This window comes from Lucilia sericata, unplaced genomic scaffold, assembly GCF_015586225.1.
Source record: "Lucilia sericata isolate MDLA Ls3-8-SP2 unplaced genomic scaffold, ASM1558622v1 Contig000030F_arrow, whole genome shotgun sequence".
Taxonomy (NCBI): Eukaryota; Metazoa; Arthropoda; class Insecta; order Diptera; family Calliphoridae; genus Lucilia; species Lucilia sericata.
This window is the reverse complement of record NW_023994068.1, coordinates 78,200-94,704: the sequence shown is the minus strand read 5'-3', so window position 1 is coordinate 94,704 and position 16,505 is coordinate 78,200. Positions and strand designations below refer to the sequence as shown.

At 32.1% G+C, this 16,505-nt stretch overlaps 1 protein-coding gene across 1 annotated transcript in view; it reads left to right on the top strand.

The window, feature by feature from the left end:
• The window catches only part of LOC119611175 (CCR4-NOT transcription complex subunit 4-like), a gene marked incomplete at its 3' end in the record, with an annotated part of 112,225 nt that overhangs the window by 51,237 nt on the left and 44,483 nt on the right, over positions 1-16,505 (top strand). Inside the window, exon 3 of the mRNA XM_037966674.1 lies at positions 1,645-1,784. Within this exon, the coding sequence (XP_037822602.1) occupies positions 1,645-1,784 (140 nt within the window). The remainder of the gene's footprint in view (positions 1-1,644; positions 1,785-16,505) is intronic.

Genomic DNA, 16,505 nt, shown 5'->3' with positions numbered 1-16,505 from the left:
TCAAAAGTGTATTTAAAGTGCGATTGGAACCGATTCTTATCAAATTTGGTAAATTTCTGTTCTTATTAATCTTGTTTGTGATCAATATACTGCTATTATTGAGCCGGTTATGAGCGTTAAGCCATTTTCTGAGGGCTTGGATTAATTACACTATGCGACAAAAATAAATACCAAGGAAGTGATACTATTTTTCTGAAAGGTGGGTCCGCGTAGAACAAGAATATGTTTTTGAAATTTCCCAAACACCTCCAAAATCTTGAGTAACTTAGTTAAATCTAAACAGATTTTAAGTTTTCACGGATTTAGAAAGCAGAAGCTGAGGCCTTTATAATGACATATATGTATAACGTTTAAGTAACCTGGAGAGATATGTGTGAATTTAATCAGCAAATATATTTTTATTTTAGTTTTGCACCATTATAGTTTGGATATGTTTTTTGAAAGTATTTTATATAGGAACCGTACTATTTATTCATTAGAAACCCATGTCTATTCATGAGAAAAACTTTGTTTTTAAAAATCTGTTAGCATTTGACGACGTTATTGATCTTTTTATTAATACAAAATTGTTCATAAACTAATTTTCTGAAGGATGCTATGAAATATGGATGAAATATGGGCTGATCCTCGCAAAATTTGGTGTAAGAATTTATGTTTACATAAAGTTATTTATGCTGAATTTCATCGTGATATTAATATTAAGAGGAGAATAATGGAATTCAAGTCATTTTCTGAAGGAGGGATTGTATGGGGACTAGGGTCAAATAATACCACATTGTGTAATGAATCAGCAGTATCACTAAAGATTACAGCAAATTCATTTATACAGATTTTTGTATTGTTTGGACCTTATTTGACCCTAGAGCCCATGCATATCCTCCTTCAGAAAATAACTTGAATCCCATACATCAATATCACGGTGAAATTCAGCATAAATAACTTTTATATAAGTCTAAATCTTTCCACCAAATTGTATGAGGATCGGCCCTTATTTAGCCCTTTAGCATCTTTCGGAAAATCAGTTTTGGAAAAATTTTGCATTAAGAAAACCATCAATAACGTCGTCAATTGCTAACGGATTTTTAAAAACAAAGTTGCGTTTTTCTCCTGAATAGACATGGGTTTCTAATCAATAAATAGTACGGTTCCTATATAAAATACTTTCAAAAAACATTTGCAAACTTGGACAACGGTGCAAAACTAAAATAAAAATATGTTTGCTGATGAAATTCACACATACCTCTCCAGGTTACTTAAACGTTATATATGTCATTATAAAGGCCTCAGCTTCTGCTTTCTAAATCCGTGAAAACTTAAAAACGGTTTAGATTTAAATAAGTAACTCCCGTAACTCAATATTTTGGAGGTGTTTGGCAAATTTCAAAAACATATTGTGGTTCTACTCGAATCCACCTTTCAGAATTAGTAAATCAATTATCGACGCGTCGATAATTGGTTTACTAATAGCAGTCCTTTATCCGTATGGGGCTAGGAAAAATCGTAGACCAATATTGTCATTTTCAAACAAACCTTATCAAAAAAATTACAAAATCAATATACCCCCATCTTTTTTGATTGTGGGTATAAACAATGGCTTATTTGAAAAACACAATTTAAAATAATTTAATTTCCTTTTCTTTTCAGAGGACGTGTTAATTCCAACATACTATATAAATATGAATAATTTAAACAATAGTGTTGATGAACCAGTTGAATGCCCTTTGTGTATGGAACCACTGGAAGTAGATGATCTTAATTTTTTCCCATGTACTTGTGGATACCAGGTATGAGTTCTCTATAATTCAGGGATGCTTCAAGCTAATATTGTAGTTGTATTTGTGTTGCTTGAGCAATAAAATATTGGGTTATTTATTAGAGGCCTGCATCGTATTTCGAAAAGGTATTTTTGACATTTCTTGTGTTACACGTTCATAATTTTGACAGTTGATTTATATCTATTCTGCTCTCAAAGGGTAAAAATCGTGTGTGATCATCAAGGTAAGGATTTTTATGCACAAAAAATAAAAAATATGCGCTATAATGAAGAAATATGCAATAAAAATGTGAAAAACATAGCGAAAAACTTTTTCGGTGAAATTTAATGATCATATGATACCCTATATCAATCATAAGCATAATTAAATATGATTCAATTTAAATGATAGCGCATTGATGTTGAATTTTATCTTAATTCAGATATATCTAGACCATTTTTAAGAAAAAATAATTTTGTGGCGAATATAACAGTCATTATTCCAAATTTTATAAAATACTAGCGATTTTAAGTTAATTATGTAGGGCTAATGTTTATCTGTTTCACTTATTAAAAAAATTTAAAAACGAATGCACCATCACAATGGTAGACTACTCCAATAAATTGTATTTTTTTTTTAACATAAGCATTGGTCACTATCGGGCTTGCTGTGCGCTCCTCTTCATGAAAAAAGAAAAAATTGTTCACTGAATGTACTATTTTTCAATGTTCAGAAACTCAGTTTCCTGGACGTAATTCCTAAGAATTTTCCAATCATTGTTAGTCATTAATGTTATTTCCGGAATAACAACACTTCCAAGATTCATGGATCTAGCATCGTCAAATGCCGAGAGGCAAAGAAAGTGCTGCAGAGTTTCACTGTCCTCTCCACATTCTCCAATTTTGTATAGATGTGCTCGTATTCATGTGTGTCCACTCAGAATACGTACCATCATACTAACCTCAGACTAGTTCATTTTGAGGTTGAAGAAGTACGCATGACACTTATACCCAAGCAGCATGTACGCTGAACTCCCTGTAGTACTTTGATATTACACTTTTTGTCCAAAGCAGTCCACCAGATTATTGAAGCATAAGCTAGAATTGGTCTAATTACTCTTTTATAAAGCCAATTTGTCATAATAGGGCTAAGACCCCATTTCATGCCTATAGTTCTCCTACATATCGCCCATCATCGATGTGCCTTGTTGATCCTATCCTCTATGTGGTGCCTCCATTTTAATTTCGCGTCAAGGATTAACCCTAAAGCTACTTTTACATTATACCACAAGTAGTATGGTCTGTCAAAATATTGTGTAGAAGAGAGCGGATGGGATGGTGCAAACGCAATATGTAACAGAGAACGGTTTGAATGCTTATTTTTTCGATTATGAATACAATCGCATAAAACTAGCCTTGAAATGACAATATGCACTAATTTAATAATGCAATGCACGGCACGGCACTATTTAAAACAAATGATCGTATCGAAAAATTATGCTTGTATTGCTTGTCTTCTGTAAATGTCAACGAATACTCTCAAAAGCAACGAATACTAAACGATTGGTATGAATGAATTGAATAAGTTGTAAGAAAAAATTATCTTAACAATTTTTCCGTGTTTTTTATTTATGGAATGAAGATTATACTTTCCAAAATTCATATAAATTTCGCAAACGTTTGCTGATTGTTTTGCTCATTATAAAGACTATTGAGTAAACTTAAAATAATGTGCTTATAAAAGTTTAAGTTTTTGTTCATATGTGGTTAACCGAAAAATCGGTTTTTAATACATATTTTGGAAAATTTCCAAAAGTTGGACAAAAAGGGGATTTTTCGGAAAAAAAGGCGCACTGAAAGGGTATTTTTAACGCAAAAAGTTTCAAAGTAGGTAAAATCATTTCATTTGTATTTAAATGTGCATTAAATTGGCAAATAAATCAAAATAATTAACCACATTTTAATTAGCAATAAAATTATAATACTAATGCTCAGATATAAAATTCAGTCGATACACTCAATATCAAATTATTTACCCCATTTTCTTTATTTAGGAGGCTGAGAAGAGACATAAATTTGTATTAAATCAACGATTTTTATATTTTCTAAAACGTTTTCTAGCTGTCACCTTTAAGGTTTCAGCATATTAAGGACATTCATAAAATATTTTTCTAGTTAGACGATTCACCAATTTTGAATTTCATACTGGGGGCTTAATCTGTAACTCGATTCTAATGAAAAAATTTTTATGTTAATTGTTTGAATGTTAAATTAATTAACAATCTACCGTTTCGATAAAATATAATCAGACATTGAGAAAATGGGGATATGTCTGTTAAAGTTGTTTTTCGGAGGGCACTTATATGGGGGCTATGCAAAACGTTGGCTAATATTGCCCATTTTCAATACTAAACAAACCTACCTATAGGAAATATTTGTGTAAAATTGCAACCCTTTCAACAGACAGACGGACGGACATGGCTAGGTCGTCTTAGAATTCAGGACCAAGAATATATATACTTTTGTGGAGCCATGTCCTACATATATTTCGATGTGTTACAATTGGAATGGCAAAAACAATCACTACCTTATTTGATGGTGGGTATTAAACAACAAAAATGTGTTTTATTCAAAAAGGGGTAAACAGTGGCAAAATGCGATAAAGTCGCAAATTTAGGTTATTTTGACAAGAGGTCACAAAAAGTGGCAAAGCACTTATGGTATACGCACAATTGGGACGAACGACGAATTTCGTATAGCACGACGAACTAATCGACAAAAATTCGTTGCGTAAATTCGTCGAATGGAACACAATCAAATTATTCGTACTGCGAATTCGTTTCATAATTTGTTTGTTCGAAATTGGAAAAAGTAAGAAAAAGGAACAAAAATTATATTTTTGTGAATCTCCACGATTTTGAGATAATTTTAACAGCTTTAAAATTTATTCGAACATTATTTCGAAATTAGAAAATGTAAGAAATTGGCCTCGAAAAGAACTAAAATTATATTTTTGTGAATATCTCCAATTTTGAGATTATTTTAACAGCTTCAAAATTTTTTCGAACATTACTTCGAAATTTCGAACTTAATTTTAAATATTCCAACATAGAATTGTAGTGTCATCAAGTGTACTCCAGATTGCCAAATTTCAGACAATTCGGGCCACAAGAACTAGTTTTAATGGCTTTAAAAATTTTTCCAACTTAAGTTCGAATTTTCGAAAATTTTATTTTTAGTTTTTATGACTCAGAGATTATTTTAAGAGCATAAACAATTTTTCGAACATAACTTCGAATTTTCGAATATAATTTCGAATATTCGAACATAATATTTTATTGTCATTAGCTGTACCCACAACCGCAAAATTTCAGCAAATTCGTGATACCGGAATTGGTTTTAAAACAATTTTCCCCAATTAATTCGTCGTTCGTCTGCGTAAGAAATAGAAATAAACCTATCGCATAGTTCGTTACGTACGACGAATTTCGTCATACGCAATGATTGTGTACATTTTCATATACCCAAGTGTGTTCTATTTCTGACGACGAATATTCATTCCGAAAAATTCGTCGTTCGTCCCAATTGTGCGTATAGCATTAAAAAGGGTCAAATTGCGACTTTAGTCTCGCAACGGCAACGCTGTCTACAATACATATTCCAATAATACTTTGTATTAATACAAAATAACATAAAGTAAAGTACCTTTAAGTAGTAGCAATTAAAAACAATAAAAAATTAATTGAAATCAAACACACTAAATGAATCTTTCATTAAATACTTTTCCGCTTTTGTTTTCTTACTCAAAAGTATTTGTTTTTGTTTTAGTTTTGCTCGTGTACATTAGTATTAGTGTTGTACATTATATAAACGTTTGCGAAAGGTTTCGTTTGCTTTCATACTCTGCAACGAATACTGGACGAATGGTGTGAATGTTTTTAGTTCTTTCATGTGGCATTGAATTATTTCGTTGCTTGATGTATAAAGTCAAATAAAAAGAGATTGTAATAAAGGCAATGTACATTTGTATTATTGTTGAGTAAACGCAATTCAAAAGCAATGAATTTGCGAATGGTCATAAAACGTGATTGGTTTCATTCTGTTCTCTGATGTGTAACGAAACCATCACACATTGAGAGTAAATACGGATGGAAAATTAGATCAGGAATGTATTTTTAAGTAAACACACGGATGGAATTTCATTTGATTTTTCATTCGTAAAGTCATACGCAAAGTCTCATAGTCTAAAAGTACTTTAAATACTTAACTATGTCTGTCAGCGGTATCTTCTTGCCCAGGAAGCAAGGTTCATTATACGTAGACAGTTTTGTTTTTCTTGCGAAAAGACAGATTTCCGTCTTTGCCGGGTTAACATTGAGGCCTCTCGGTTGAGCCCAGCTCAAGGCGGTATTCAGAGCCTCCTGTCTGCTCTGCATAGCACACAGGTCTACGTCCTTTCTCGGATTTTGCCAAAAATAAATTCAAATATAAAAAATGAATAATGTATAAATTCTCTGAAAATTGTTGTTGAAATATAGAAAAATATATCAGTTACACCAGGGAAACTAGTGGATATGAGTTCAATTCAAAGACCACTTCAATAAACACTCTACATACCAGAAAGCCTCTTAAGAAACCTTAATTTCATGATGATAAGGATGTTAGGAAAAAAATAAAAATGTTAATTATCCACCGAACAAAGCCCTTTCCAAAAATATATGTTTCATTCCATGAGCAAACAAAAAATATTTATTTGTAAACTTGTGTAATTATAACCGAGTTTATTATAATCCAGTTAATTTCGTTGGGTTTTTCAAATTACTTTCTAATTACTTTTTGGAATTTATTTATTTTTTTTGTTTCAATTGCAATTTGCAAAAACATATCGTCATTGTGTGAAACTGTGAACTGAGTGGTCTTTAAAAATCTTTAACTACCAAAGGGGAGCCGCTTGTATCCAAGGAAAACCATTAAATTCTCATTTATCTTCTCCAAAGTCCATATACGAAGTAGGACGAACACTATGTTTAAATTTAGAGCTTAGTATGCTTGGAACCAATATGAAGTGAATTGTCGTGTGGTACAGGAAAAATACTTAATTTAGATATTTACAAACAGAGGCGGTTATCATCACCTAAGGTCCACAAAATCAATATTTTTTAGCTAATACAAACACTTATATATATTTAAAACCCCAATCAAGAATAACTATCGCGATCCAAATACGCGTACTATATTTTATTCATAAAATAAAGGATTCAAAATATGAGGTAGGAAATAAATAAATATATTTTCTAAGTACAAAAACATTGATTTTCAAGTATATCATGTATCCAATTCAAAATTACTTATTATTTTGGAAATAAAATCAAAAAAACGATAGATTTCATGTTAAGCCAAATATTAGTAAATTCTTATATAGGATAATAAATCGGTTAAATTTAATCGTACTACTAAAATATCTAAAAATTGTTATTTTAATATATAGGAATAATAAAATTTTAAATTTTATAAAATAATACAGCAATATTAAAAAACCAAAAAAGCAAAATAATTTATTGACCTAAAAAATTAACAATACGTTCACATTTATTCAAAAATCTCGTTAATTAATATCACGATTTAACTTTTTTTGATAGAAAATTAAAATATAAGGTATTCTTTAAAAAATACAACAAACAAATTGCTTAACTTTGCTAAAAATAATTGTTCAGACAAAGTTTTTTCTTAAAAGTTATAAAATTTTACATAGACAAATTACTTAATTGATTCACTGTATGTATATTTTTTAGACATCAGGAATCATTTGATCCCGGGATTTCAATTTTCAAAATCACGAATACCGGGATTTGTAAAAGCCAGTCCTGTATGGCATTACTAGTTCCTTAGCATGTAGTTGATCCAGTTACGGAGCACCCGGTTAACATAAAACTGGTCTAGGGGTTGGATAAGAGTATCAGTGTGCACGTTATTTAAGGCGCCTTCGATGTCAATGCATACCGCCTGTGTATACAGTTTGCTATCAAAAGATTCACTTATGTAGTGGATAACTTCGTTTAAAGCGGTTTCTACCGATCGCCCCTTTACAAAAGCATGCTGCTTAAATTTAAGGTATTCGCCTGGTATACTGCTTTCCATCTGCAAAAGTGCCGGGAAAATGCCATCCGGCACTACAGCAACAAAGCTCTTGATTGCTCCTTTAACCATATCAGATTTAATAACAATTTCCGTGTTACCGGATGGGAAATGAGAGTCCATTAGGAGTTTCATTGTCTCCTCCATATCCCCCAGCCTCCTCCTCCACGATCATAGATTACGGTTGGACATGAGTTTTGGATAGGATTTTTTTAATCTTTGATACGTCATTTACACTATCGACCTGTTCACAGAAAAGTTTCCAGGAGCCTCGTTTGGCTTTTCGAACAATTTTCTTATATTCACCAAGTTTACTATGATACTCATCACAGTATACTGCGGTCATTTTACGAACCCGGTTAAATAGTTTGCGAAGAGTCTTCCCAAGGTTCCGGATCTCCCCTGTTACCCAGGGTTTACTCTCACAGAAGGCAGCTATCCTCGAACAATTCAACCAGGGCACTTGTGGGCATTTCTACTTTGGCGTCTATGTCCTCTTTATTTCGATATTGAAAAGTGTCATGTCATAAACGGTTCGTTTGTAAGGTCGGGACCTTACATTGTCCAATTAGACTTATTCCGAAACTTTATCGGCTTTGGTGGTGGCCGTAGTACTTTGAATCTTAAGTACCGATGTTCAAAAAAGGATTGCTCGTCCGAAACTCTCCAATCTTGAATTTCATTTCGTTTCTGAACATATAGCAATATTTCTTATCTAATTCTATTGTCGAAGGCTGCTTTATTACCTACGTTCAATGTGATCAAGTCTTTAATATTAAATCCATGAGGGCTTGTCCTCTGCGATTGGTGTTTGTACAATCCCAAGCTAAAATTTTCTTATTTCTTTCTTGTCGGAGAATCGAAGGTCAAGTAAACAGATGCATGGTATATGTTGCCACGACCTTGCTTCAGCACCTTGCAGGGTTTGAACTGTATCTGCGTAGAAAATTTACGTTATTTAATCCAGAAACCCAGAATCGTCCAAGGTTCCGGAATTAAGGCTATACACACATGGACAAAAAAATAAATACATGTCCTTTCAATACATTTTCGATTATAAAATTTTCATGTATCTGTAAATGTAAATGGCAATACTGCGTTATTTAAATGGTTCGATATGGCAATACTATTTATTGTTAAAAAACGAAGCAGAATGATCCTCCATTTTCAAATTTTGCGATTTTCGTTTGTGGGGAGCTTTCGTTGTATGGACAAAAAAATAAATACATTTTTTTGATATTTGAATTTTAAAGTTTTTAATAGGTTTCTTTTAAAGGTTTGTGATTTTTTTTGGAATTCTCATTTAGTTCTTGTAAACTAAAAAGAAATTTATTAAGTAGATGGGTCGAGGCAAGCATTGTACCGTGGAGGAGAGGAGAATAGCGTTGGCGCTGAGAAATAAGGGAAAAAGTCTTCGTTTTATTGCTGAAACCTTGAGTCGTTCCTTGTATTTTGTTCAAAATGCCCTCAAAGAACAACCTTCAGTTGAACACCGTGGAAGACCAAAGAAAACATCACCAACAACGGATACTCGCATTATTACTATGGCTAAAAAAGACCCCTTCATTTCTTCCAGAGCCATTTCTGCAGAGATTGGTAACGTAGTTTCATCCAGAACGGTACGTAGAAGACTATATAATGCCAATTTACCTGGTAGAATAGCCAGAAAAATTCCTTTGCTCAGACAGAAAAATTTAAAGGCACGACAAACTTTCGCCAGAACTCATTCCAATTGGTCCGGGCCAGAAGGTGAAAAGAAGTGGCGCAATATCTTATGGACCGACGAAACTAAAATTAATTTGTTCGGCAACGACTCGGCTAGGAATGTTAGACGCCCAAAAGGTAAAGAATTTCACGTTCGTTTCACGAAAAAGACTGTTAAACACGGCGGGGGTAACATAATGGTTTGGGGTTGTTTTTCGTGGAACGGCGTTGGTCCTATACACCGAATTTCCGACACTATGACACGGTTTCAGTACAGGGACATCCTTGAAAATATTATGTTGCCCTATGCAAGTGAAAATATGCCTCTCAGGTGGGTTTTTCAACAGGATAATGATCCGAAACACACGTCAAAATTGTGTCAGGATTGGTTCAGAGATAATAGTGTTGTCGTAATGGACTGGCCGAGTCAATCACCTGACCTGAACCCGATCGAAAACCTTTGGGGGGAGTTAAAGCGAAGAATAGGAAAAGAAAATTTCCAAAATAGGGATCAGCTGTGGACCTTTGTTCAGAAAACGTGGTACGAAATACCGGTGGAGACCTGTCGTAAATTGATCGCCAGTATGCCAAAAAGAATGGACAAAGTAATTTAAAATAATGGTGGATACACAGGATACTAGTGAATTACAGTTAAAAGTAACAAAAAATTTAAAAAAAAATTTAATTAGATTTGCTTTTTCTGGTACCTTAGGTGGATGTATTTATTTTTTTGTCCACTTATTTAATCTGTGTTAAAACATTTTTAAGAAGACTTAACTTTATTTATGATTTAATAAACTTTGTATGTCGTATTTTTTATACAAATCATTAAAGAAAATGAATTATAGTTATTTTTTTTATTTATCTTCAATAAATATTTTATAATGAATTGTTAAACAGAACTGTTATTAGTGTACTTATTTTTTTGTCCATGTGTGTATGTATCTTAACTGTGTTAATTTTATCCATCAGAGCGTTAGTAGCTGTCTTGCTCCGATGGAGGTTTATTTGGATAACCTCAATCATGGTTATCTATTAAACTGTCTTCCAACGAGTTGGCTATTAATGCAGTGGATACTATTGATGGCACTGCGGTGTCCTTAGCAGGCATAGGAATAGCAGTCTTTTTAATCGACATCTTCCCAATTTTGGAAAGCACTGGTGTTCTGTCTTCTTGCGAATGAGTGTTTTCCTCCTCGTTTATAGGATACCAGTACTTGCTAATTATGTTTTGGATACCGCCTTATGTGTTTTAGTGTCCTTGTTGGGGCCGGTTTTGACAGTCCTTTCATCTGCTCTACGAGGCTTGTTGGAACTGCACTTCCAATCGGCAGTTTGACCATCAAGAATTTCCAGTATACATTTGTTATAACTAGAAGTTAATCGGTCGGTTGCTTTCTTATGACTGACTTTTATTAATTCTCTCTTATTATCTGTTTGCATACATAGTTTACAATAACTAATACAATGTATTATTATATACAGCTGTGGTCAGCTAATTGGAAACGCTCTCTTTATATTACTGCTTGATGGAATGCAAAGATAAATCTAAGAAAATGCAACACCTAATTGGAAACGGCCATTTTTTATTAAATTTTTTTTAAGTCAAATATAATTTTGATAAAATAATTTTGATAAAAACTGTATAAGAAATTTTACGTCATTATTTTTAGGACTAATAATGGGAATAGGCCAAAGATATACTCCTGCCCAGGGTAGATCCATTTTTGAACTTCATAAAGCCTGTACATCGTAAAAGGATGTGGGAGAACAGCTCAATTGTTGCAAAAAAAATATTTTTAATAATTTTTCTAAAATTTACCGCTGGATGCCCGTGGATGATTTCTTTGGGTCAGCTTTAGAGATTCGTCTTATCATCCGGTTTGGGGTGGGCTGATGTTTTTCTGGAAAATTTTCGACATGGAGCGTTAGTATCAGTGTCATATTTCTTAATATGCTATAAACGATTAAAAATATTTTTTTGGAAGAATTGAGCTGTTCTCCTATATCCTTTTACGATTTACAAGCTCTATGAAGTTCAAAAATAGGCAGGAGTATATTTTTGGACTATTCCCATTATTAGTCCTAAAAATAATGACGTAAAATTTCTTATATATTAAATTAAAAATAATATTTACCAAAATACAATTACAGTTTTTATCAAAATTAGATTTCACTTAAAAAATTTTTAATAAAAAATGGCCATTTCCAATTAGATGTCGCAATTTCTTAGTAATATTTCCATAATTTTATAAAAGCACATCAAGCAGTAATATTATGAGAGCGTTTCCAATTAGCTGACCACAGCTGTATGTATTTAGTGTGTAATTTTATATGTATGTTATTATGAGAACTCTCTCTCCTCTGCATTTGTTAATATAGTTTATTTATTTTCAATACAATTCAATTAAAATATTGAGATTCGAGATTTATGATAATCAAATATAAAAAGCATTGAGATCCATTATTTAATAAATTCTAGATTTAATTTAACAATTTCAAAGGTTTTTTCTTATTCTATTTGAACGACATTCGGTTCTCCAACTAAATCTTGAAAAGTAGAAATTGCAGGATTGCATTTGGGTTCCACTTCAATTACATCAGAACGTTTTAGTAATTACTGTTGAATGTCGTCTTACTGGTGGTGTGTTAGACAACTTTGAACATTAGAAAGGACAACTTTGAACATTAGAATTTTCTACTACGCTTTCTTCTTCTTTGGCAGAAGGTTCGACAATCATTTCACCAACCTTACGCATCTGGTCTACATGCCTTTTCCACATTCTACCATCATCCAGTTTCACATTATAGTACATGCCTTTTTCACATTCTACCATCATGTGCTGTATGTAGCTCTTCCAGGACATTTCCACGCAAGGCTTTTGGAATATAAACACGCATATCTCTTAACAAACAACTTTAATGTAGGGTGAATTCATTTTGTGAGATACCAAAGCGATTTTTGTTATCACATTTTCGACCATTCTTCAAACATTCGAGTAACGTTTTGATTTCCACGTCTGACTTAGTTTCTGCCTTCAGGTCACACGCCGTTACTGGTAAATTTTCGATTATTTCTTCTTCGATTGCGTAAACCTCTTCGATGAATATATACATTTCAGGTCACACGCCGTTACTGGTAAATTTTCGAGTATTTCTTCTTCGATTTCGTAAACCTCTGCGATGAATATATACATTTCAGCATTAGGTAATTGTGACAATGCATCGGCGTTTGAATTTTCCTTAGATCTTTTACATTTTATGCTGTAATCGAACTGTTCCAAGAATAAAGCATAGTGTTGCATTCGTGTGGAAGACAAAGTTGATAACGCCTTATTGGGAGCAAATATTTGGGATATCGCCCGATTATCTGTAACGAGAGTAAACCTTCTTCCGTATAGATATTGATAAAACTTACGGATTCCAAAAATTACTGCATACGCCTCCTTGTCGATTAAGTGTTTGCGATAAAAATTGTCCCGGCCTTTCGGAACCGTCATCATAGACATGACTCAAAACAGCTCCTCCCCCTATAAGGCTAGCATCCACGGCGAGAACCACGGGTCTTCTAGGATCATAATGTGCGAGGATTGTGTCCGTTTGCATTTGTTTTTTAATTTCGTTAAACGCCTTGACACACTTTTTATCAAAAATAAATGGCACATCATTTTGCAATAAGCGGTTCAATGGGTAGACTATTCGCTTAAATTTTTAACGAAACGACCATATTAGTTTATAAGTCCCATGAACGCTCTCACATCATCTTTACATTCAGGTGCTTTAATTTTTTGAATTGCATCAATTTTGGTTTGCATACGTTGGATACCGTATTTATTTATTACGTATCCACAATAAGTTATAGAGTCCTTCATAAACTCCGACTTTTCTAAATTCACTCTCATGTTATTTTTGCGTCCGCAACATTAATTATTGACACTGGCGACCCTGTGTTCATTTTAAACACCATATTTTTGCCATCGATTAAAAAATCATATAAAAGTTTTGAACGACTTTTGTCCACGTCACGTTCTTCTATTTTGAAGAGATTTTCCACTGTATTACCTCTTTCTTCTATTTGAAGCAATTGTTTTTTCTATTTAAAACACATTTTACGAAGATGACCCCTCTTTTTACAGAAATGACTTTTGGCCTCTTTATATTGACATTGATCTGCCAAATGCGTAGTGTTACGCCATAGAAAACATTTTTGGTTACCTTTGTTCTTTTCGCTGACATTTAATTTCTTCTTTTTTGTATCTCTTTTATTTTTCTCGAACATTTTGTTGACCGTTACTATCTCCGAAATTTGTTGTTGTAACTCCTCACCTCCTTTTTCAGCTAATTCGTAGGCTGTTGCCATGCTTATCGCCTCCTCCACTTTTAATGATTTTCTTTCTAAAAATCGGTGCTATATTTTTTTGTCCAGAATTCCAAAAACAAATTGGTTTCTCAATGCAAGTCTGCGAAGCGCAACAGCAAATTCAGCGCAAGTTTCTTCCGGCTTTTGTTTCCGCAAGTTGAGACGAAAATTTTCTAACAACTCGTTAAGTTTAGGGTCATAATGCTCCTCCAATATTGAGCAAATTTCGCCGAAAGGCATATCATCCGGAGTTCTAGGAAGCACTTTATCACATAGTATATTATATGTGATAAAGGTAAAGGTTATATTATTCCCACAAAATGTAGCAACAACCGTTGATATTTTGTAGATTGTTTTTGTGGCATCAAATGGTTCAAAACTAAAAAATGAAACAATTTCTTTCACTTGAACTGAATTATTTTCATTAGTCATTTTTTTACAAATTCTTATACTGTACAAAGTTTTTATGTAAAAAAATCACACGTGAATTTAAAGCATCCTCGTCGCCAAAAACTGTTATAACTAGAAGTTAATCGGTCGGTTGCTTTCTTATGACTGACTTTTATTAATATTTTCGTATAATATATTTGCATACATAGTTTACAATAACTAATACAATCTATTGGTATATACAGTTAATCACAAAAATAAGTATACAGAAATACTGACGATTGGTTTTATTTAAAAAAAGATATTATTTTTTCAAAAAACAAAAAAGTAATACAGATAATTTCAGTATATATTTGGTTTAATGATATTATCAAAATTTTACTTGTATTAATATAATTACTTTTGAAGTAATCTCATACCGAAGATTATATTTACTCATAAAGCCGTCGTTTAAAAAAAACACAATCGCACTATTTTCACTGTAACTACTTTTCTTGAAACACTTCAAATCATTTCCAACCCGTCCGGTAAATTAAACTAGACAAAGATGTTTATTCATCGAAGGCATAAAGCAAAGTGATTTTTTTCATGCAACTGGTGCTGCTTTTATACCCTTTTTAATACATTGTTGTAAATTATAAGTAGTGATCACAATACAAGAACATAGTTGTATAAAAGTGTAATAACAAAGAAATCATAGAGTTGCATTTTATAAAGTCCGTTAAATTTGAATAGTATACGTTAAATTAAATAAATTGTGATCAGACGAACAGAGTTGTGTTAGAACTAAATTACATAGTTGCATTTGACTAAAATCAGTTAAATTCAAAAATAAACATGGAAAGTTAAATTTAAACAATGAAATAATATTATGAATGTTTGAAGTTAAGAAAAATGAATAAATAAATAATGAACTCCTTCACTTTTTAATAAAATATTTTTACACAATAACTTGGAAAAAATTTACTTTTAGTTCCGAAATCTTGAAATTTGGGCCGATTGGCTCCGGAATTAATTAGTAGAACAGTTTTTTTTCTATTTTCTACGTTTTTTTTCCACTTTGGATTTTGGATCTGGTGGTCATTGAACCCTCCAAATGATGCATTGGAAATAGAATTTTTAATTTTTGAAAAGAGTTGTTATTTCGAAATTAATGTTATATGCATGGATTTGGCCATTTTGAACACAGTACGTTCTTAAAGAACCGAAATTTAACTATATTTAATTTCTATATATTTCCTTTAATTTTAACAGGTTTTCCAAATACTCCGATTTCCAAAGCATACAATAATGCTACCAATCATATCTTGATAAACTCGATACAATAACCATGTTTTATGAATCGGACATTTTATTTGTTATAGCAACAAATTAAGATGTATCCGTGTTCAAAATTGTTCAATTCGTATTCATACCACCAATTGAGCCTGATTTAATATAAAAATCTTACTATTTTAGACAATAATCAATTTCAGAACCGATATGTAGTGTAAGTTATTGACATGGTCACCATTTGACGATTATTGGTAGTATTTAGGAGTGTGTAATGAATGATTGGAACCAAAAAACTTGTTTTAATTAATGGATACTAGTACAAATATCATTAATATCGCATTTTATGATATAAATTTTAGGAAATCGCCGTAAAATATCGAATATGAACGCTATACTATGTTAAAAACGGCAATGTTCCGCAATGATTTGCAATTATTGTAAAGAAAAAATTAATTTAAAAGTTAAAATATCGTCTTCCAATGCATCATAATGAACAAACGAGGGATATTATTGAATACCCGATTTAAATAGTCAGATGTTCTTAAATAGGAAAAAATGCTGCTTAAATAATATTCTGATCAATTACCAAAAATTTTGTTAATATCATTAAGCCAAATACATATTGAAATTATCTGTATACTTACTTTTGTGACGTAAATTTTGCACCTATTTGACTACACCTTAAATAAGAACTCAAGCAACAAAAATAATTGTTTTTAATAAATAAATGAGTTACTTTTTTGATTTTTGAAAAAATAATATCCTTTTTTAAATAAAACCAATTGTCAGTATTTCTGTATACTTATTTTTGAGATTAACTGTATGTATTTGGTGTGCAATTTTATATGTATGTAATTATGACAACGTTCATTAGCCAGTTTACTGTCC